Raw genomic sequence first — 22,245 nt, 5'->3', positions numbered from 1 at the left:
TTAATGCATTCAAACAACCTTTCATATGAACAAACCAATACATATATATATATAGACTCAAGATAAGCTTTCTCATCAACAAACCTGCATGCATGATGCATGTATCTTAACTAATCCCAATTTAGTTAGTTAATTAGTTAGTTGATCATATATCTAGATCTTCATGTATGCAATTCTGCATATCTTTGGCTAGTATCATACTTTATCTATTACTTTTCAAAATGTATGTATGTTTACAGGAGGACTATTCATTATCTAAAAAACTCAGTTGTTATGAATATATATAGTTCAAATAATTCATTTATTTATTTTTTGGAAAAAGCTTTCCAATAAAGCAATTTCATGGTATCTACTATCTTCTACTTTATGTCTAACTTTTACCAAATTAAATATTAATTATTTAATCTTATTGATAATTGAATATCAATTTTTAGGTATCATACTTTACCCTTTTCAATAATATTTCAGTATTAATAACTATTAGAGTCTTTTTAATTACTTTATATATATATATATATATATATATATATGAGTGACAAAATGGTGTCATCTTCCGAATTGTATGCATTATATATTTATGAAGTAACTTAAAGAAGAGAGCAACTATGGGAGAAGTTGAGGTAGGCCGATCTTGCATATATATATAACTACTGTTTCAAGAATAAAGAAATAAAGATGTGATGTAACAGACACTACTACTACACTGAGAAGACTACTAGCTAGCTCAACTTGAAGTTGTTATCCTCTTAGCTTAGCTTGAAGAAGGAGAAACCACACACACAATACTGCTTCAACAAATTAGTAGTTACATTCCATCATTATTGGTGGTTGTTGGCTCAGTCTGATATTCAATCCTCTTCTCTGCCACATCTCATCTTAAACGTATTCTTTACTCAAAGTAGTCTCTCTCAAAAATCACAAAAGCCAAAATGCGACAATCCATCTCTCTTTAATTTTGTGGCTTCCAGCGTACGTGAACAACAATAAAAATAATATTTATTTAATACAACAAAATTCACATAATAATTAGATCATAATTAGGACTAGAAGTAAGTTAATTACAGAAGAGCTAAATCAATAAATTCCGCTCACTCAAATTTAAATTTAACTTATTTAATAAGTAAATTTAAATTCAGGCACACGTTTGACTTTAGACGCTGATAAACTCAACTTATATAACTGTATGTTCACGAGTTGAATTCAGAATGGATTATGAGTTGGTTTTACTCTTTTCCGCACTTAATAATCATAATATAGTCTTCTGATCTTAAAGGCATTACTACTTTAATTTGAGCTAACATTAATGTACATATCACAGAGAGTTAGTTGCTTGCAGAAGTTCCCTGCTACACAATCATATTGACTTATTGAGTAAAGTATTTTTTTTAAAAAAAATATTTAACGCAGAAAAACATAAAGAAAAAAAACTTTATAATATTCACACTTAAAATTTAAAAAATTGCATAAAAAAAATCTCTTAGAAATATAATTATTTTGTATCTTTTTCTATTAATTTGACTTTTTGAAATAAGTAATTTTATGACAAATTGTTTTTGCCATTGGTTCCTCCATTACAAAACCTCTCATCAACATACATAAACAATACAATTATCGGGAGTAGATTTTGAAGAACAAAGAATTAAAGAAGAATTAGGGAATTGAATTTAGCATTTAATTTAAGGTTGTAACAATATGAAGAAGAAATGTTGAAAATAATGTACTGAATAAAATCAGGAAGATGATGGAGCTACAACACCTTTAACGAGAGAATGTGTTCTTATGCTGTATAGCATTTTGAGGTATATCACATTCTTGATGAAGCAAAGTTCATCTTTTTTCGATGGATGAGTTATATTTCGACAACTTGAGAAAGACATTTTGACATTCAAACCAATATGCGTATTTCAAGTATAAAAAATAAATAGGATTCAAAAGCATATCTTATAAAATTTAGATGTTGCTGTTAGAGATATTATTATCCATGTTATTTCATCTTAGTTTAAATTTTTGGGATGATTTATTTTATGACATAGTTTCAAAACTCATATCTAAAAAGGCTAAAGTTCCATCCTTGATAAATCTTAAAAAAAATAGCATAAAAGAAAAGAAGAATACCTATACTATACAAAAAATCAAACAAACCTAACGAAGTTCTTATTTGAAGAGGAATATTGATGATATAACTATTTATGTTGTCTCTTTAACTTAAAGTTTTGGATGAGCTATTTGATGATTGTTTTTTATAGAGATGACTTAGCAAGTAAGTGAACGCACGGTCATTATCCAAAATGTTTGGTTACCAACTTAAGAGACGGGTTAGAATGAAAAACTCCCATTAATTTCAAGATCAGATCAGTATATATATGTCTATTACAATTGTGTAGTGCTATATTTATATCTATATATATATTCCCATAATAACTTATAATACTGATTTACTAATTACTCCCTGATTCACAAAATTTATGAGACAGTAGTAAACTCGAGAAAGAGAAGGTTATGCAGAAGTGTTATTCCTATTGGACTTAGTTACATTCTATAGTGCTAGACCTATATAGTGAGAGTGATCAAGAAAAAGAGAGGAAAAACCGTTGCAATCCTAACTACATTTACAGCTTAGTTAGATAACTCCATAAACTCTGTATTACTTAGAATCCAAGTAACATTTGCTGCAGCTCATTATACTTCATTACTGATTAACCTTATTAGGTTCGTATTTAAGCAATGTGTTACATATGTATACATGTGTGTACAACAACTGTGACAGGCAGCACTACCATGCCATCACATGTTTGCAGGAAAAACTACTACTTCAATTCTGATCTTACCATGAATTGATGATGATGAATGTGTGTTCCTTACTCCATATTCCATATATATTGATATATTCATTCGAAAATATTTAATAACAAAAAAGATTAGCCAAAAATAAATCGAATTTGTTTTATTTGATATTCATTAATGCTAACAACAATTAATAAATATTAATAAAACCAATTTTGACTATTTTTTTTCTTAATATTATCGATATTCCACCTTTATTCCATATATATAATGTCAGGAAACAAATCAGAGTCTATGAAAATGTTTACATATAAAAATGATATTATAAGTCGTTAGATAATTTGACATGTTTAATTAAATTATTAAAATATAATCTTCACATCAAAATATCTTTAGAGAAGTATCCCCATTCGTCTCAGAGTTGAGGAATGCATTTCATGTGGACAGCCAAGGTAATGATGAAACTTAGCTTATTTCCTGCAACTTAACTCTAATTTGGTCTTTTTACTCTTTTAATGTTCTATTTTTTTTTTGTTTAATCGTATGGTTCTTCAATATACATATTATATGTGCGTGTGTGTGATATGTAGTGTAAATAAAATCGTATACATGTGAGTACATGACTAGTACGTATATTATAGGTAGTCAGATTCCTTTTTGTCTATATAATATAATCCAATGCATGCAAGTATAGTATAATAATAGGAGGAAATAGTCAAACAAAAATAATGGTCCCCCACAATAAGTGTTGATGAGTCTTGAATGAGCGAGTGAATGCATGTATGTCTCATTAAAAGAAACCAAATCCACCCATGTCTCTCAATTTTCCCACTCCCTATTAATTAGTACGGTGGTAACGTTAACGGTAACGCCAACTATAACTTCTAAATCAAATTTAGTTTAAAGCGTATATATGTACCAATGTGCCTCGCAGGATGGATTCAGTTATATTTGTACGAATTGAATGCATCGGCTAACTAGCAATGCTATATAATACTCACTTTAACAACATAGAACTTTGACATTGAATAAGTTTTCAATTTTCTATTTCAGTTTTCAATTATTTTTTGTTAGATGTCTATGAACGTACCAAAAAAAGAGTAGGGTCGCATTTACAAAAGATACTTCAATATTCAATTAAATGTTTAAAAGAAATAATAATTTTATGAATATAAAATGTTAAAAATAAAAATATAAAAAATATAAAATATAAGATGTAATTTGAAAATTTTGATGAACATTCTCTTTGTTGAGAAATAAAAAATGTCTTATATATAGACGTTAGATTGATGAATGACATACGTTAATATTATAATAATTTGATCATTAAAAGACAATAATAAGTAATTATAAATTAAAAATAAACATAAAATTAAAGTCGAATGATAACTAATCATGAACAATCAAGTCGAGTTATAACTAATAATCGATCATATAATTTATATGTTGATTTACTACAACAAAATCAATTCAATCAAATGATTAGATAAAGAAAATCACGTTTCTAATTGTCCTTTTGTGTTGTTGTGAAGGAAGACTACTTACAAGAGCCATATTGTGAGTTGATATTCGAGTTTATCTTTGCTCCATTTGCACTTATGAGGGTGGAACCCACTCATGATGTGACACGTGACAGGTGTGTGGCTCTTAACCAACAATAGTGTTTCTATTTTCTTCTCATCTCTGATCTGCGGCACACCATCCTTTAGGTGCTAGCAGTGCTATCCCTACTGCTAGAGATTACTGTCACTGCAATAATATGTGAAGCAACTAATTATAATTATAATTATAATAAGACTTAATTATTCTGTTTTTTCATAGTTTTATTAAAATTTTTAATTAGTTTTCAATGTTTACACAAATTTGTGAGTGGGTTTGTATATTAGAAAATAATTAAGTAAGCCCTTGTTAATTTTTTATTAAGAACAAATATATTGAAGGTATTAATGTATATATTATAATCGTTGTTTATAAGTTAAATGTGAATAATAATTAATTATTTAAGATTAATTAAGAAAAAATATATTACCTAAAATCAAGAGATCACATGTCTAATTTTTTATAAATTATATTTGATGGAAGATATTTTGAAAAATAAAATTTAAACTATCTCTTATAGGTTAATTTTTTTAATATATTGGTAAAAAATATATATTACACCAGGTTATTTAGTTTTAGACTTTTAGGTAAATTTTATTCTGCTATAGAATTTTTTTTTTAATTTTTAGAAGACACAAAACGTCATTAACGTTTTGTCTAAAAAATATTTTTTAAAAATTTTAAAATTATTAAAATACAAAAGACGGTGTCATTTTGTTTATATATATATTTTTTAAATTATTAAAATAGAAAACGCATCACCACTTTGTTATTTTAACAAATTTAAAAAAGAGAAGTGTTAAGAGTCAGCAACTTTTGAGTTTTGTAACTATTAATTGACCATTAATAGTATTTGTAATTGTGTGAGATTATATCCAATAGTAAAAGATCATTCATTTTTTTTATGATTAAGTGCAACCACAAAACATAAAAATTGCTGCCCCATAGACTTTCTCTTTAAAAAATTAAAATTACGACGCCCCACCATTTAGTACAACACATATAATGGGTCATTTTAGAGGATTATATCTATCTGAACCATAGTTATCAGAACCGAATCGGTCAAATTACTGAATTATTGGGTTACTGATTTAACCGATGGGTCAATAGTTGAACCGGTTGACTCGGTAATATGTAAATAAAAAATAAAAATAGTCAAAAATTTAAAATTATAATTTAAAATACATATTTTTATTAATATTTTAAGAATATCAAGCTATTTTAAAATAATATAGACCAGAAATAATAAGTATTTTGTTATTTTTATTCTATCATAAATATTTTTATTTTATTTTTATATTAAAATAACTATTATTTTAAATTTTAATAACTTATTAATTAGTTTATATCTATTATATTATTATATATTATAAATATTTATTAAAAAATAATATTAATAGATATTATATAATTATGAAAAAAATAAATTAATTTATAACTAAATTTAAATAAATTATATAGAAGTAAATTATTTGATAAAAGATATATATATATATATATATATATATATATATATATATATATTATAATTTGTATGAATTTTAATGAAAGTCATCACAGCTTGGCTATGCATAGCCCTCTTGAATTCGAACCTCGTATGTAACATTTTATTTAAATTTAGTTCCTAACCGGTTTAGTTGGACCGAACATTACCGAGTTCGACCAGTTTTTATCGGTTTGCAATGGATTTATCGGTTTGCAACGGGTTTATACCTTATTCGGTCTAAACGACCGATTTTTATCGGTTTGCAGCGGGTTTATACCTTATTCGGTCCAAACATTGAATCGGACTGGTAAAAGATTCGGTTCATCGATTTTCCGGTTGAACCAGACGATCCGATCCGATTTTAATAACACTGATCTGAACCCAATATTTATAATGAGGAGTGTACAACACATATAATGGGTCATTTTAGAGGATTATGCTTATCTGAACCCAATATTTATAATGAGAAGTGTTAGGTCAATAAATTTTGTGATTATAACTATTAATTAATTATTATTGGTATTTTTAATGGTGTAAAATTTTATTTAATAGTGTGAAATTATTCACTTTTTTTTGCTAGTTAAGTACTGGCCAAATTTTAATAAAAGTGCTAGTCCCTAAATTTTTCCTTAAAGAAATCCCTCTTTTATGGGAAAGTATGAGGAGCCAATGGAATATTTGTACAATGTATACAATGGAGGTTTATGGAGTATTAAAGATATAACCATTAGTGTTACCTTTTGCCATCAGCTGAAACTTTTGGGATGAGTGGTATCATGACATGGTATTAGAGCGCTAAATCCGAAAGGTCAAGAGTTTGATCCTTGGTGAACCCCAAAATCAGATAATTATTCTAGATAGTATGGGGGATGCTCATTTTGTAACTCAATAGCCATTGTACAGATTGTACAAATAATCCATTGTCTCCCTAGCGGAATCCCTCTTTTATATTTTTATTTCGGTCTTGTTACACATCCAAATTTTTTTAGCAACCAAATCTAACCAAGTTAGTCGTCCAAACCCAACAAAAACTAATTTCGTTACATGCAGCGTGTACACATGCGCGCTTCACTAACGTAAACATATTCTTCTTTGTCTTTGCATTCCTTTTTCTTCTTCGCGTTCTTTTCTCTTCTTCTTCGCAATCTTCCTTCTTCTTTGCGTGTTTTTTCTCTATCATTATTCTTTTATTACTGCTGTGTGTTGCTGCATTTTTTTTTCTTTTTCTTCTAGTAATTTTTGCAACATTGATTTTTTTTATTTCTTTTAAAAGAGTGAAATAAGAAGAATTATAAGAAAATGAAATAATAAGAAGATGATGAAAAAGAAATAGCAGAATATGAAAAAAAAAATTTTAAATTATGCAAAATTTATCAAAATAAAAATACACTGAAATTTCTTAACAAATATATATATATATATTTCTTTCATTGCCCCTTTCTCTCACTTTATTCTAGTTTAATTCTTATCAATGGCCGACTAAACAAAATAATTATGGAATTCACTTATATTGACCTGAGTATTAAAATATTTTTTTGCAGATATTTACTCTTTATATTTTTGGTTATTCGAGTTATTTCTATCTTATTTAATAGAAAATAAGATTATCTCAAAATTACTCAAGATAAATTATATTTCAGATAGATTATCTACATAAAAATAATTATACTTTTTTAAAAGATAAAAATAATAAAACTTAGTTAAAAATTTAATAAATTTATAAAAGCTAATAAGATGATTAAACTTTATAATTTCAGATTCCTAACAATATATGGATCAAATCAACGGTGGACATTGACTATCAAAAACCAAACTGAGAGCTTACAAGACTACAAGAATAGCTTCCTTAGCTTCTATCTGCAGGGCCCATATATAGGTGATACGTACAAGTTCAATCAAACTTGTTTAAAGTTTCTGTGTGACTCGACTTAAGTTGCGTTTATATATGGTAACCTGCTTCTACTTTAACCTATGTGGAGACAAAATTCAATTGGAGCAAAGCAGAATTCCTCAACAGTAGGCATAGCTAGTGCTTCTTAACTCATTAGCTAGTTATATTGTTCATGAACAATGCAACTTTTCATCGTTTCCTTAATTTGTTTATTCTATTTCTTATCTATACATACTAGAATTCAGGAGGAAACATCACTGACGTGGAATTTTTTTGGATTTTTGAGTTTTCTTTAAAATAAAAAATAGAAAGCACATGGTCTGAGTCAAAGAAAGTGGTTTCCTTTCACATCAGTCTCAGTTCCAATCTTGTGTTTCTCTTCTTCACTTCACAAACCACTCCAGCCAAGGGTTTCCGATCAAAGAATCAAGAACCCTCCAATTGTATTAGGTACCCAAAAATGGCATCACACTCACCAACCCGTTTCTGTTTCTTTCTCATTGTTCTCTGTGCAGTCTTCATCTTGGGAGCTAACGGAGCCTCACCGTCCCACTCGCACAACGCTGCCCCAGCCCCCGCCGTGGATTGCTTCTCCCTGGTTCTAACCATGGCGGATTGCTTGTCCTTCGTCACCAATGGCAGCACCACCACCAAGCCGGAAGGTAACTGCTGCTCCGGGCTCAAATCGGTTCTGAAAACGGCGCCTCAGTGTCTGTGTGAAGCCTTCAAGAGCAGCGCTCAGTTCGGCGTCGTTCTCAATGTCACCAAGGCCCTCGCTCTCCCCGCTGCATGCAAAGTCTCCGCCCCTTCCGCTTCCAACTGTGGATGTCAGTCAAATTATAACTTCCTTCTTCCTGTTTTCGAATCTTCTCTCAGATAAAGTTTTCATTTTTATGTGACTTTTTTTTGTTTATTTTTTGCAGTGTCTGAAACACCTGCCGCCGCTCCTGGTATGTTTCTTTCTCACTTATAATCCATTTTTTATTTTAGATTCTTAGCAGCATTTTATGGAATATGGATTTGTGGGATTTAATTGAAATTTGATTCGATTTGTAAAATGAAAAGAAGTTTGGGAGGGATCACATGCTTAGACATATATAAGAGGAGCCATACCTGATTTTGTAGTTTTATTATTATTTTTTTTTGTTGTTAATTTTTCACGGACTGTGGATAATGGAAAATTAAACGTGAATTTTTTTTTCCTCTATAGTGTTTTCATTCTATATGCTCTACATGCGTTCTGATTTTTGGGTACCTAATACAATTGGAACTATCTACCAATTAAAAACAGAGAGACACTTTGGTATATCTACCAATTAAATGATATACAGATGTGTGTGCAAAATGATATATATGTATCTATGTTATACTACTTATTTAATAGTAGCATTTATCTGTTTGTGTTGATGTTTGTTATACTTTTTATTCAAACTGCAGTGTATCTAACAGGACTTCTAATGGAGGTAGAAGAAGCAGAAGAAATGTAAGTCTTCTGGATGCTTACCTTTTTTGAGAAAAAAATGAAGATTTGATTAAAATGAGGGTTTTCTAAATTTGAATTGAATGGATTTGCTTTTTTCAGAGTTTGGAATCAACTAGCACCTTTGGGGGAAGCAGGTGGAAGAAGAAGCAGCAGCTGAGATTCACCAGCCAAAAACCATTCAAGCTAAGAACTGAGGTAATGCCTATTCTGATGCAACAAATTGATTGATTGAATCAATTTTCCATTGATTTTTGAATTGGATAATAACATGGATACTGTAATTCAATGCAGGAAAGGGGGAAGGTGAAAGAGGAAGAATTTGTGAAGAAGATACATGAAATGATGACAGAGGAAGAGAAGCAAAGGATACCAATAGCCCAAGGGCTTCCATGGACAACAGATGAACCTGAGGTGCCCATTTTTCTCTCAAAATCTTGTGTTCAGTTCACAACTCATACTTTTTCCATTTCAGTGACATGCTTGCATTTGCTGTATAGACTGTATTGAGTTACTCAACTATCTTCTGTGCTAATATTTCAGTGTTTGGTAAAGCCTCCTGTCAAAGAAATCACACAGCCGATTGACCTGCAGCTTCACAGTGATGTGCGGGCAATGGATCGTGCTGAGTTTGATCATCAGGTACCAACTCTTATTTTCATTTTGTTTAATTTTGCTTCATTAAGTGTAATATTGTGTCATGAGCAGCATCATTGTAAATTCTGGATCCATATTTCATAGATTTGTTGCTACTGCAAGCATCTTTCATTTTTAGAAAAATACTAATCGGTAGACAATAGAACACTGTTTGATAAATGTTGAACCATTCATGAATCATGTAGGTTGCAGAAAAATTGAGTTTGATAGAGCAGTACAAATTGGAGAAGGAGAGGCAACAAAAGGTACTATATTACTATTCAGATAACTCCTGTGCTAATCTACCATTGACATCATCGCCATCCCCTACGGTGCTGCCGTTACCGACTTACCGGCGCCGCAATGGGCTTCTTCCTTTATTGTTCTGAGATCACTAATCGTTATGATCCCCACCCACAGTCCTAACCGTAGCTACTCGAATGCATCGTCTGAGAGCACAATGATGGCGACGACGCCGGTGGGATTCTGGGGACTCTGAACGAGTGACGCTCTTTGGAACCTCAAGAACCTGGTTGATACATTCTCCTCCTCCTCCGAGATCAACCGGCGCACCCTCATGTACGGATCTTTTCGAACCCTGCTTCTGAATTTTTTTTATCTTTTTTTAATTTAGGGTTTTCAGCTGCGTTTTCTTTGGCCAGGCTTTGCGCTGTTTTATTTTATAAAAGTTAACTTATATCAAGGCTAATAATTGTCGGTTGCATCCTGATTCCATTGAATTGGTTTCGTTTCTTATGGGAGTTGCTAATTCATTTAGTTCTATTTTGTGTTTGAATCCTGTATTTCGTCAATTTTCTATTTCTTTAATAAGTTGATGTTGCGCTTTATAAACTGATAGAGTGATAGAATCATAAATGCTCTTTGCAAAACTCATCAATTTTTGTGTGGAAGGTTTTTCATTAAGCATAAAGCTGTTGAGTGATGTTTGTTGTTTTATAATGCTTCAGGTATTTTTGTCTCTTTCATTTGATGAAGATCTTGGGATGTAATTGCAGTGATTTCGCACAGAAGCCTCAAGGAGGATCAGGTAATACAGACACCTCAGCCCCATTTTGATTTCTATTTACTCAGAAGTTTGATATTTTTGCTGTTGTTTTCTTCTGTATTGGATATGTATTCTTTGATTGGTATCTATATGATGTGGATATGTTTGGGTTAATATGTTATTTGACGTGTTATATAATTCACCAATAGTAATATTTGATATGAAGTTTTGGTTGCAATGAGTTCGAAGGACACAAAAAATAATAATGGATAATTATGAACACGTGGAAATCAGAATCTTAGGAGTGTAAGGAACAACATAATATTTCTGTATGAATTTATTTAGAAACACATTTAGGTCTGCACATCAATTTGATTCATTAAGTGCGTGCTTAGTTTTTAAACTTTAGGGGATCATTTAAAATGTTTCAGGAATTTTTTAATTGAAAGTTGCTTTAATTTGAGCTTGCAACGGAGATGATGGCTGAGTGATTGATATTGTCCTTGGTTTTAATAGCTGGAGTACTTGGAGGAGAGGAGGATTAAGGATCTTGTGAAGAAGCACTCGGATATGAATGCTGGGTTGGGTAGTTTTGCTGTAGCTATTCAATCTCCCATGTTATGGGTCATGAACGTTGTGCCTACCATAGTTGAGAAAAGTACCCTGGGGGTCATATATGAGCGCGGCTTGATTGGCATTTATCATGATTGGTATCGCTTTCTAGCTTCTTTCTCGGGTTATATATATTGCATCTTTTCGTTTAATGTTGAAATATATGATATAGCTGTATGAATCTTATACTATTAGTTGGATTCCTTATTTATGTTTGTATTTTTCAAATTCAGGTGTGAAGCCTTTTCAACATATCCAAGGACATATGATCTCATTCATGCCAATGGCCTCTTTAGTCTGTACAAGGATAAGTAAGTGTTTGTTCGGTCAAACCACTATTCAACATATTCAACGAAGGAAATAAAGAAATGAGGTTAGGAAGAAGAAGAGGTGAGGAAGACAGAAAAATAGCTATGGCTTCTGATTCTTCACCCATCAACAATGGTAGGTAGCTCTCTTCTTCTTCTTCTCTTTGGTCTTCTTTCCATTTTGTAATATTTTGTATTTTATTTTTTATTTAAACCTTTTTGGTTTCAGGTCCTTCATCTCCAACAATTCCCCTTCAAGCTCAACCGGCAACACCTTCTCCTCCCTTGGCGATGCTTCTCGCCGCAATCATCGTCGTTGAACTCTTCCATGACATCCGCCTTCGATACCCCGCCAGTGCATTGTTCCCGGTTTGCCGCAGCCACTGATGCTCCACCTACTCCAATGTGATTCAGAGGCTCCTGAAGAATTATTCTCCGGTAGAGAAATTTTCGATTCCGACACAAAGTTTCATGAGTTTTGTGAGGAGTTTTATCAGTCTGTGAAGAACAGGGGAGTGGCAAATTCGGGGATTGATGAGGCTGAAAGTTGAAGACCAAGGTATGGTGGGTTAATTCTATCATTGATTTCCTTTTATGATCTTTTCCTTTTATTCAAAATCAATATCTCTGGAGCTTTATATTTCTATACAAAAAATTAACAGAAAATAGCTAACAATTTTTTTTGGGTTAACTGCATTTTCTTTTCTCTACCAATTGAATCTAATTTGCTATGGTTATTGTAGCTTGTGTTTTGCTTTTACATAAATATTAGGAATTATGTTGGATTATTTATCAGAGGTATTACTATATTAATCATTCTTGCATGGCTTTATATCAAGAATTATGAGGAACCTATTAGTTTTCTTTCAAATGCCTTCTCTGACATCGATATCAATTATCAATATCAATTATTAGATACTAGAGATTACAGATTAAATACAGTTGGATATAAGTTTTGTGTCTTGGAAGGCAATTTTCTTTTATTTAAGTGAAAGAGCTAAATCAGATCATGGGTTAAAGGTCATTTCATTTATTTAAATATGCTAATATATCACATTAATTGAGATAAGTATATATGAATAGTGTACTTTCCTCTTGAATGAGAATGAGAATATCATACCCAGTATCTCATCAGCTATGGCTAAGTGAATAGCCTTTTGAAATTTTTAGTGGTTGATTGCTGTGAAATTTAGGATGAAGTCATTCTTAGGGTAACTGTTTATTCTCAGTGCTCAGAAGTGTTTATGTAGAGTTGTCAAATATAGTCTATGAGGTTAGGACAGTTAAGGTAGGTAGTTTTTCTCTATAAATACAAGTTCATTTTGATAGAAAGTAACCTTGAAAATTGTGTAGTTGATGTGATTGGTTAGGTACACGTTTGTTGAATTTTATTATTGTTATGGTCTTTGGTGTGAGACAGAATTTTTTTCATGTGATTTCAAGCATGTATGCTATTTATTAGGTTATGCAAAGTTGTTTTAGATGCATTAGGAGAATGTCTTCATTCATTCTTTTCATATTGTACTTCACTTTTCCTCTCTCTGTTTGACTGAGAAAAGAGTTTCATCCTTCTCTTCTCCTCATTTTTATAAAAATATTAAAGAAGAATGTAATATGGTTCTGTCATATTCTCCTATTGTTTTTCTTTAATTTCAGATCCCTCTTTGTAATTTTATTCAATTTCTTGAAATTTCATTATGTTTTGGTGCTTTGGGATCTGTATTCGGGAGCCATGCATAGATGACTTTGTGATTCCCACAATTTCATTGATTTATTGCTACAATCATGTGATTTTGATATGAATGTGGTTTATATGTTCATTTTCATTTATGAATAATGTAGTTCTTTCATATCATCATATGTTCTACTATCTATCTGTTCAAAATCAGTTCTTTTATATATCCTATGTTTTTCTTGATAATTATGGTTGGATTAGGATTATTGTTATAAGGTTATTGGTTTTGCACATTGTCATGCTGATATCATTAGTATATATGTATTATAGTGTTTAGGGTATAAGTTTCTTAGTTAATTCAGTTTCTCATTTTATAGTTCATTGGTCAGTTTTGAGTGGTAATTAGACGAATTTGGTGTTCTTTTATTCTTAGTAATTTGGAATTAATAGCTGTGATGGGAGTTGGTTTTTGTCAAAGTGCTCATCAAATTATAGTTAATTCAATTTCTCATTTTATACTTCATTGATCAGTTTTGAGTGGTAATTAGACAAATTTAATGGTTCTTTTTTAGTAATTTAGATCTAATAGTTGTGATGGGAGTTGATTTTTGTTAAAGTGCTCATCAAATCATAGTATGTATAGATTGTTTCTCAATCAGTTCTAGGGAGGTGAGGTTGTATTTTTATTATTATATGCTTCAAATTGTTGAAAATATAATGTGAATTCCATTCTTCTGAAGTTATGATGGGATGTTAGTTTGAATGATGTTATTTGTGATCTCATCTTATTATTTTATACATGATTCTGATGTCAGTCAAAGTTGTTGCTTCCTCATTTTATTTTGTCAGTTTCGAAGTTATGATGGGATGTTGGTTTTTGAATTTTTCTTCAAAAACAAAAAATGGATTGGATGTGGTTAGGTGGGGAAAGTGATTCTCTTCCCTGTTTTTCAGTGTACCCTCACATGAAAAGTCAGATTTTGGTGGTTTGGTGGGAGAAATGACATCATCTTCTATAACAAATAGTACTATCTTTTATTATTCTATCAAAAAAGTTATTTGGTTAATGAGAGTAGGTATCGTTACTTGTGACTAACTCCCCTTTGTCATTTGTTGCAAATCAATCCCATCAGCAAGTACTTTCATGGCCTCTCTGGTTATAGGTTTTCTTTCAAAAAGGAAAAACATTCCCCTTCTACAAATCACGTCAGATCTCCTTCTCTTCATTCTTCGGATGGATGATTATCAGCCTTCTGCATATTCGATTGGTAGGTGTTGATTGCTGTCAAATTTTCGATGATGTGATGGTCATTCATACTGTTTTGCCTCATAATCAGTGCTCATCCTTCTTTCAAAGTGAGTGTTATATACACAATGATCTTTTATTTTTTCCTCCATGGTTCAAATTTTTTAATTTAAATCCTGAATTGGTTTCATTTCTTTGTCTATAAATTGGATCCTAAGTTTCACAAGTCTGCTGCATTACTTTCATGCTTTAAGAGTATTCTGAAAAGCCTTTCTACTTATTTTGATTTTATTTTCTGAAAGTCAAGGTTACAAGTGTATGCAGTGAGAAAACAAGTTATACTCATTCATTCTCATTCATTCTCTTCAAATGAACTTATGGAGGTTCTTTGATTTCTTTTTTTATTTTTGGGTTATATATAACTGAAGTGGTGTCTAAGAAGGAAGTACTATTTTATTCGAAATACCATTATAGTGAACATTAGTTGGTTCTAAATTTCTTTAGCTTGGTTAAAATTTCATAAAATGTCTCAATCTTATGCTACTGCAAGATTATATAGAAAAAATTATTTAAAGAGAAAGAGAGGACAACAAGTTGAAGATAGAAGAGGTCAGTTTTGCTATATTCACTTTTGGGTTTTTTTGAAAGAAATTAAAATTTACATCTTTTCATTACAAATGCTTTTTACTATTATAAAATTGGTGTTCAATTAATATTATTGGTTGGATTTCTATGCTTTATTGTTTGATGTTGTTCCTACTTCTAATATTTCTCTTATTTTAAGTTCAAATATATTCGTATGTGGTATTTATTAACCTACCTGTTTACTTTTTTTGTTCTTCCCATAGTTTTAATTTTACATTTAAAGTTCTTTTTTTTAGGGGGATCAATTATTTTGCAAGATACTCCAATTATTAATGCCAATTTCATATTATCAGGTATGAGTTTATTGTTTTAAATTTTCTAATTTCTTCGTTAACTTAGAAAGTATAGTTATTATTTACATTATTTTTTCAATTATTTTAAAATATAAAAAGGACTCTTTTCTAGTCATTGTTATCATGTTTATATTTTTTGTCTATTTATTTTGGTTTATATATTTTATTATTGAATTAATTTTTTTATTTTTTTTATGTTGTTTATTATGCATTTAGTTATTATTAACTTCATAATTCATGATTGTCTGTTTAAATATCTTTGACGTGTATATCTTTATATTTAATTTATTTATAATAAGTTTTTTTTGTTTCATAATAAAAACCCAAATCAAGATAACTCTGAAATATATGATCCTACTGTAAATTCTTGGAATGAGCTTCGGTCTCCTGTTGATCATCCACTTTTTTCACAAAGTGAAGTTCAAGGTATTTCAGTATACTTATAATTGATTTATTTATGGAGTTTGCATTTTTCGTATTAATTTAGATATAATCTACTCATTCAGTATATTTAGTCACGTTATGTTCCTTTTATAATTTTAATATTCTGGTCGTAATAAAATTTATATGACATTTTTTTACCAAATATAATATGAAAAAAAATAGTATTCATTGATTTTAAATACTTTCAATACAAGTGTCTCAAATTTGGTTAGATTATTATTATTATTATCAAATATTTATATTTTCAATTTGTAGACAATGAGTATCCAGTGAATAATTTCTGAATCTTTAATTGTTTTACTGGTATATTTTCTTAAGTAAAAAAAATTAAGAAGCATTTAAGTCTTTATTTAATATAATTTTTTTACTTAGTTAAATTTGTAAGGATTTGTTTATTATTTAAATTTTTTATTCATTTTTGTAGGTTGTCTCGATATTGGTGACCATGTGTATACTTGTCTATATTGTGGTGCGTCGTTTTGGTTACTAGAGCGGCTTGAAAAACAGTCAAGAATTAATCAGCCTCTTTTTACACTTTGTTGTTTTCAAGGAAAAATTCAATTACCGTATCTTCAGAAAGCTCCAGATTTATTATATAATTTGATTCATGGTCATGATAGTAAGTCTTTACAGTTTCAGAAGAAAATTCGGTATTATAATAGTATGTTTGCTTTCACTTCTCTTGGTGGTAAAGTAATAGACTCAGTGAATGATGGAACTGGCCCACCACAATTCATCATAAGTGGTCAAAATTATCATAGGATTGGAAGTTTATTACCTCAGGCTGGTCAAGTTCCGAAATTTGCCCAATTATACATATATGACACAGAACATGAGTTAACGCATAGAGAAGGAATATTTGGGTAAGGTCAATTCTTACAAAAATTTGTTATGATTGTTTGTAATTTTAATTTGTTTCTTTTATTTTCAATTTCATTTTTAGTTGGTAAGATCCTAATATGGATGTAATTTTGATTATTATAATCAAAATGTTTGTATCCTATTGTTTAAATATTGTTGTTACGATTCATTCTAATTATAAAAAATGCATGTTTCTTCATTTTAAGTAAAATTACTTAGTAATATTGTGTTACTATTTTTTTTAATTATAGGCAAAGTTCAAATATAGATAGACAGCTGATAATTGATTTGATCCAAATGATTGATCAACACAATCCTATAGCACAATCATTTAGAAGAGTGAGGGAATTCCATGAGAATCACCCGTCTGAGATGTTTTCTTTGAAATTGTTTAGTCAAAGAGAACGTGATCGAAGAGTTTATAATTATCCTTCGTGCGATGAAGTTGCTGCTTTGGTTGTTGGTGATTTTGATTCTTCTGATACTGGTCGTGATGTCATTGTTAAATCTGCAGCTGGCCAACTTCAAAGAATATATGAGACACATGCTTTATACTGGCCATTGCAATATCCCTTGCTTTTTCCTTACGGGGAAGATGGTTATCAATTGGGTATTCCTTATCGAGATATTCAAGATATAAATGTTGCAGGGAAAAGGACTAGAGTATCCATGCGAGAATTTATCTGTTTTCGTTTGCAAATGAGAGAGGATGAGGATAGCATTATTCATAAGTCTAGAAGATTGTTCCAACAGTTTGTTGTTGATTCATTCTCTATGATTGAGTCACAGAGGCTTTATGAAATCAGGAAAAACAGAGCACAATTAGAGGAGAAGTCTTACAAGGTATTGAAGAAGCTATGCGACGCGGTGATACTGAAGCATCATCAATTGGTACTCGAGTGATTTTGCCTTCTTCCTTCACTGGTGGTAAACGTTACATGTTTAATAATTGCCAAGATGCTATGGCTATTTGTAAGCATTTTGGATATCCAGATCTATTTCTTACCCTTACTTGCAATCCTAACTGGCCTGAGTTTCAAAGATATACTAATCGTGATCAAGTTCCAATTGCTGATCGGCCAGACATTGCTTGCCGAGTCTTTCATGCTAAGATGAAGTGTCTTCTTAATGATCTTAAGAGTGGTGTTTTTTTTGGTCCTCTTAATGCAGGTATATCGAATATAGACAATTCTATATTGAATTTATGCTTATTTATAAAAATTTCTATATTTACCGACATTTTTTTACTATTTAGGTATGTATACAATTGAGTTTCAAAAAAGAGGTTTGCCACATGCACATATTCTACTTTGGCTTGATGGAAGGAATAGATTGCAGAATATTGAAATTGTTGATGAGTTAATTTGTGCGGAACTTCCTAATCCTATGAAGTTTCCACATTTGTATAGTGTGGTTAGTAAATACATGATTCATGGCCCTTGTGGTAGGGTAAGACCAACTTCTCCATGCATGAAAGATGGAAGATGCTCCAAGTTTTATCCGAAGCAGTTTGTTAATTATACGAGTTTTGATGAAGATGGTTATCCTATTTACAAGCGTCGAGATATTGGTGTTACAGTTAAAAGTCATGGTGTTGATCTTGATAATAGATTTGTTGTTCCATATAATCCATTATTGTTGATGAAGTACCAGGCTCATATTAATTTGGAATTTTGCAACAAGTCAAATGTTATAAAGTATCTTTTCAAGTACATTAACAAGGGTCCAGATCGTGTAACTGCAACTATTAGTCATTCAACTGAGACAACTCATTCTTTTGAAGTGGTTGATGAGATCAAACAGTATTATGATTGTCGGTATCTTTCACCTTGTGAATCTATGTGGAGAATTTTTGCATATGAAATTCATCATAGATGGCCACCTGTGCAAAGACTCAGATTTCATTTACCTAATCAGCAGCATGTTGTGTTCGATGATCATGATACTATTGGCTCTGTTTTAATAAGAAATAGAGATTTGATGACAATGTTTACTGCTTGGATGATGGCTAATCGAACATATGTTGAAGGACGAACACTAACATATGTTGAGTTCCCAAGTAAATTCGTTTATGATTTACAATCTCGACAGTGGAAACCAAGAAGAAGGGGATTTTCTATAGGAAGATTGAGTTTTGTTCATCCTTCAACTGGTGAGCTGTTCTATATGCGTATGCTTCTCAATGTGCAAAGAGGATGCACCAGTTTTCGAAGTATAAGGACTGTCAATTCTATTTTATATGATACATTCCAAGAGGCATGTTCTGCTATGGGTTTTTTAATAGATGATAATGAGTTTGTCTTGGCCATTAATGAAGCGGCTGAGTTATCTTCTGGCGCCCAATTGAGAAAACTTTTTGTTTCATTGTTAATATCTGGTTCTGTCTCTAGGCCCGTTTTAGTTTGGAATCAAACTTGGAAATATTTATCTGATGATATCATTTATTACAGGCGAAGTGAGCTTCATTTTCCAGGTATTTACTTAATCTTTAGTTTATCTTTTTTATTTATAGGATTAAGAAAAACTCTTAACAATAAATAAATAGAAAATGATATGCAGAAAGTTTGGAATACATACATAGCATGATAGGAAAAATTTTCAAACAATACAAGTTTTTGATATCTTGATGAATTTACTAACTGAAAAAAATATATTGCAGGAATAACAATGACTGACGAAGAGTTACAAACATTTTGTCTAATAGAGATAGAGAAATTGCTACAGGCCAATGGAAAATCATTAAGAGATTTTGCTGGTATGCCGCTTCCTAATGTTAATTTGGTCTCGCAATTTAGTAATTCTTTGGTGTTGCGTGAATTAGAATATGACATTTCTGTGATGCTTGAAGAACACGATTCAAATTTTCCAAAGTTGAATGAAGAACAGAAGTCAATCTATGATAGGATTATACATTGTGTTACTAACAAGGAACACGGGTTGTTTTTCATTTATGGATTTGGTGGGACTGGAAAAACTTTTTTGTATAGACTCTTATCTGCCAAATTGCGTTCTCAAAGAAGAATTGTTATTAATGTTGCTTCAAGTGGAATTGCTTCATTATTGTTACCTGGTGGTAAGACAGCTCATTCTATGTTTGGTATCCCAATTGAATTGAATGAAGATACTATTTGTAGAATTCCGAAAGATAGTCCTAAGGCTGATTTAATTCGACTTGCTGAGCTAATTATTTGGGATGAAGCTCCAATGACTAACAAGTTGGCATTTGAAGCTTTAGACAGAAGTTTTCGAGACATAATGACGTCGATTTCAGTGTCTAACAAAGATCTACCTTTTGGAGGAAAAATCATTGTTCTTGGAGGTGATTTTCGACAGGTTTTGCCTGTTATTCCTAAAGCTTCTCGTGCTGAGATTGTTATGGCATCAATCAATTCTTCAATTCTTTGGAAGCACTTTGAAGTGTTGACGTTGACAAAAAATATGCGGTTAGAAAGTGCTACAAATCAATCAAATCTGGAAGAATTGAAAAGGTTTTCCGATTGGATTCTTCAGATTGGAGAAGGGCGTATTGGGACAATAATTAACGAAAAGCTTTTAGTTCAAATTCCAAATGAGTTTCTGATTTTTCCTTCTGATAATCCAATTGATGATATTATAAATGCAATTTATCCTGACATATTTAGAAATTTTGATGATACTGGTTTTTTCCAAGACAGAGCCATATTAGCTCCAACAGTAGAGATTGTTGAAGAAATCAATGATCACATTGTTCAATTGCTACCTGGTACAGAAAAAGAGTATCTAAGTGCTGATTCTATATGTGGTAGTGATGCTTATTGTGACGTTGATGTTGATTGGATAAATACTGAGTTTTTGAATCAAATAAAATGTTCAGGGTTACCGAATCACTCATTGAAATTGAAGAAAGGTGTGCCTATTATTTTGTTGAGAAATATTGATCCAGCTGGTGGCTTATGCAATGGTACTCGCCTTATTGTTAGAGATCTAGGAACAAATGTGATTGGAGCTGAGATTGTCTCAGGGAGTCACATTGGAGATAAAGTTTTCATTCCTCGGATGAATTTAATTCCGAGTGACGCTGGGATACCTTTCAAATTTCAACGGAGACAATTTCCTATAAACTTGTGTTTTGCAATGACTATCAATAAGAGTCAAGGTCAAACTCTATCCAGTGTTGGACTGTTCTTGCGTCGACCGGTATTTTCTCATGGTCAACTCTATGTCGCTATTTCTCGAGTGAAGAGTAAAGATGGTTTAAGAATTTTGGTATCTGGCGAGAAAAATGATGATTCTACCTTAACTCATAATGTCGTATTTAAAGAAATATTTGATAAGATTTTATAATTTATTTTGTTTTGTTTTTATATTAATGTAATTTTATGTGGTGGTTATTTTTTGTAATGATACTGCTTTATTGTATTAAATATAAAGATAAATTAAAATGTTAACTTATTTTATATGATTCAGTTTATTCAAATACGTTTTAACAAATTATTTTTCTATTTACTAAATTGTATTTTTATGAAATTATCTTTAAAAAGTTTTTTAATTGGTAAAATATTTTTTTTAATATACTCTTAAATAATTTTTTATTTATTAAATTTTAATTTTACCAAAATTTCTTTAATAAAAATTATATTTTACTATTAATTTCCTAATATCAATGCACATTTTTTTAACATTAAATAAAATTTTTTTATCAATATTATATGTATAACAATTAATAATAATAATTAATGAACTAATAAATAATTAACAAAACAAATCCCTTCAAATCAATAACCCACTGATCCTGAAATCCTAAACTCACTCTTACATCCACATTATTGAAAAGAGAGAAGCCATTCTCCACCAATTATTATTACCGTTTTAATTTTGATTCTTTATCCGTTTCATTTTTCATTTATATTTTTGTGGTAAATTGCTAAAAGATAATTGAAAAACATTTTAGAATGTTATAGTATAATTTATTTACAATAAAAAAAGATAATTATAAAAAATAGCAAATTAATGGATTACATGTTTACATATAATCTTTTCACACTTTTTAAAATTGATCAAATTAAAAAAATTAAATGATTTTTGAATTTATGAAAAAAATTCATGAAATGTATATTACTAAATATACATTTTACTATTTTTCATCCTTTTCTTTTAATTTTTTTTATCTTTTTTTCTTTTTTTCTTCTTCTATATTTTAATTTTTTATTTTTTTATTTTGTTTAATATACCTTTCAATCATTATTTTTTTTAATATGTATGCATTTTGTTATATATATTTTTTTGGTTATTTATAAATG

At 30.3% G+C, this 22,245-nt stretch overlaps 2 protein-coding genes across 2 annotated transcripts; both read left to right on the top strand.

Moving 5' to 3' along the window:
- Nucleotides 1-8,220: 8,220 nt before the first annotated feature.
- LOC130962498 (uncharacterized) lies at nucleotides 8,221-10,886 on the top strand. The gene is made up of 8 exons (XM_057888705.1): nucleotides 8,221-8,587; nucleotides 8,684-8,710; nucleotides 9,198-9,223; nucleotides 9,343-9,438; nucleotides 9,535-9,654; nucleotides 9,784-9,882; nucleotides 10,083-10,142; nucleotides 10,845-10,886. Exons 1-8 carry the CDS (start codon nucleotides 8,221-8,223, stop codon nucleotides 10,884-10,886), a joined length of 837 nt encoding a protein of 278 aa, XP_057744688.1.
- Nucleotides 10,887-16,768: 5,882 nt separating this feature from the next.
- On the top strand, nucleotides 16,769-21,289 carry LOC130962497 (uncharacterized). The gene is made up of 5 exons (XM_057888704.1): nucleotides 16,769-16,968; nucleotides 17,218-17,857; nucleotides 17,944-18,136; nucleotides 18,222-19,439; nucleotides 19,626-21,289. Exons 1-5 carry the CDS (start codon nucleotides 16,769-16,771, stop codon nucleotides 21,287-21,289), a joined length of 3,915 nt encoding a protein of 1,304 aa, XP_057744687.1.
- Nucleotides 21,290-22,245: the final 956 nt, after the last annotated feature.

The sequence above is a fragment of the Arachis stenosperma genome, chromosome 2 (genome assembly GCF_014773155.1).
Source record: "Arachis stenosperma cultivar V10309 chromosome 2, arast.V10309.gnm1.PFL2, whole genome shotgun sequence".
In the NCBI taxonomy this organism is placed as follows: Eukaryota; Viridiplantae; Streptophyta; class Magnoliopsida; order Fabales; family Fabaceae; genus Arachis; species Arachis stenosperma.
The sequence above is the reverse complement of the archived record's forward strand: the minus strand, read 5'-3'. Positions and strand labels throughout refer to the sequence as shown.

Excerpts from the sequence above, each read along its gene's own strand:
- LOC130962497 (XM_057888704.1), top strand. The coding sequence starts at position 16,769 with ATGTTTGCTTTCACTTCTCTTGGTGGTAAAGTAATAGACTCAGTGAAT. Across the intron at positions 18,137-18,221 it reads TTTTGGTCCTCTTAATGCAG|GTATGTATACAATTGAGTTT; the intron begins GTATATCGAATA and ends TTTACTATTTAG. Across the intron at positions 19,440-19,625 it reads AAGTGAGCTTCATTTTCCAG|GAATAACAATGACTGACGAA; the intron begins GTATTTACTTAA and ends AATATATTGCAG.
- LOC130962498 (XM_057888705.1), top strand. The coding sequence starts at position 8,221 with ATGGCATCACACTCACCAACCCGTTTCTGTTTCTTTCTCATTGTTCTC. Across the intron at positions 8,588-8,683 it reads TTCCGCTTCCAACTGTGGAT|TGTCTGAAACACCTGCCGCC; the intron begins GTCAGTCAAATT and ends TATTTTTTGCAG. Across the intron at positions 9,439-9,534 it reads CATTCAAGCTAAGAACTGAG|GAAAGGGGGAAGGTGAAAGA; the intron begins GTAATGCCTATT and ends AATTCAATGCAG.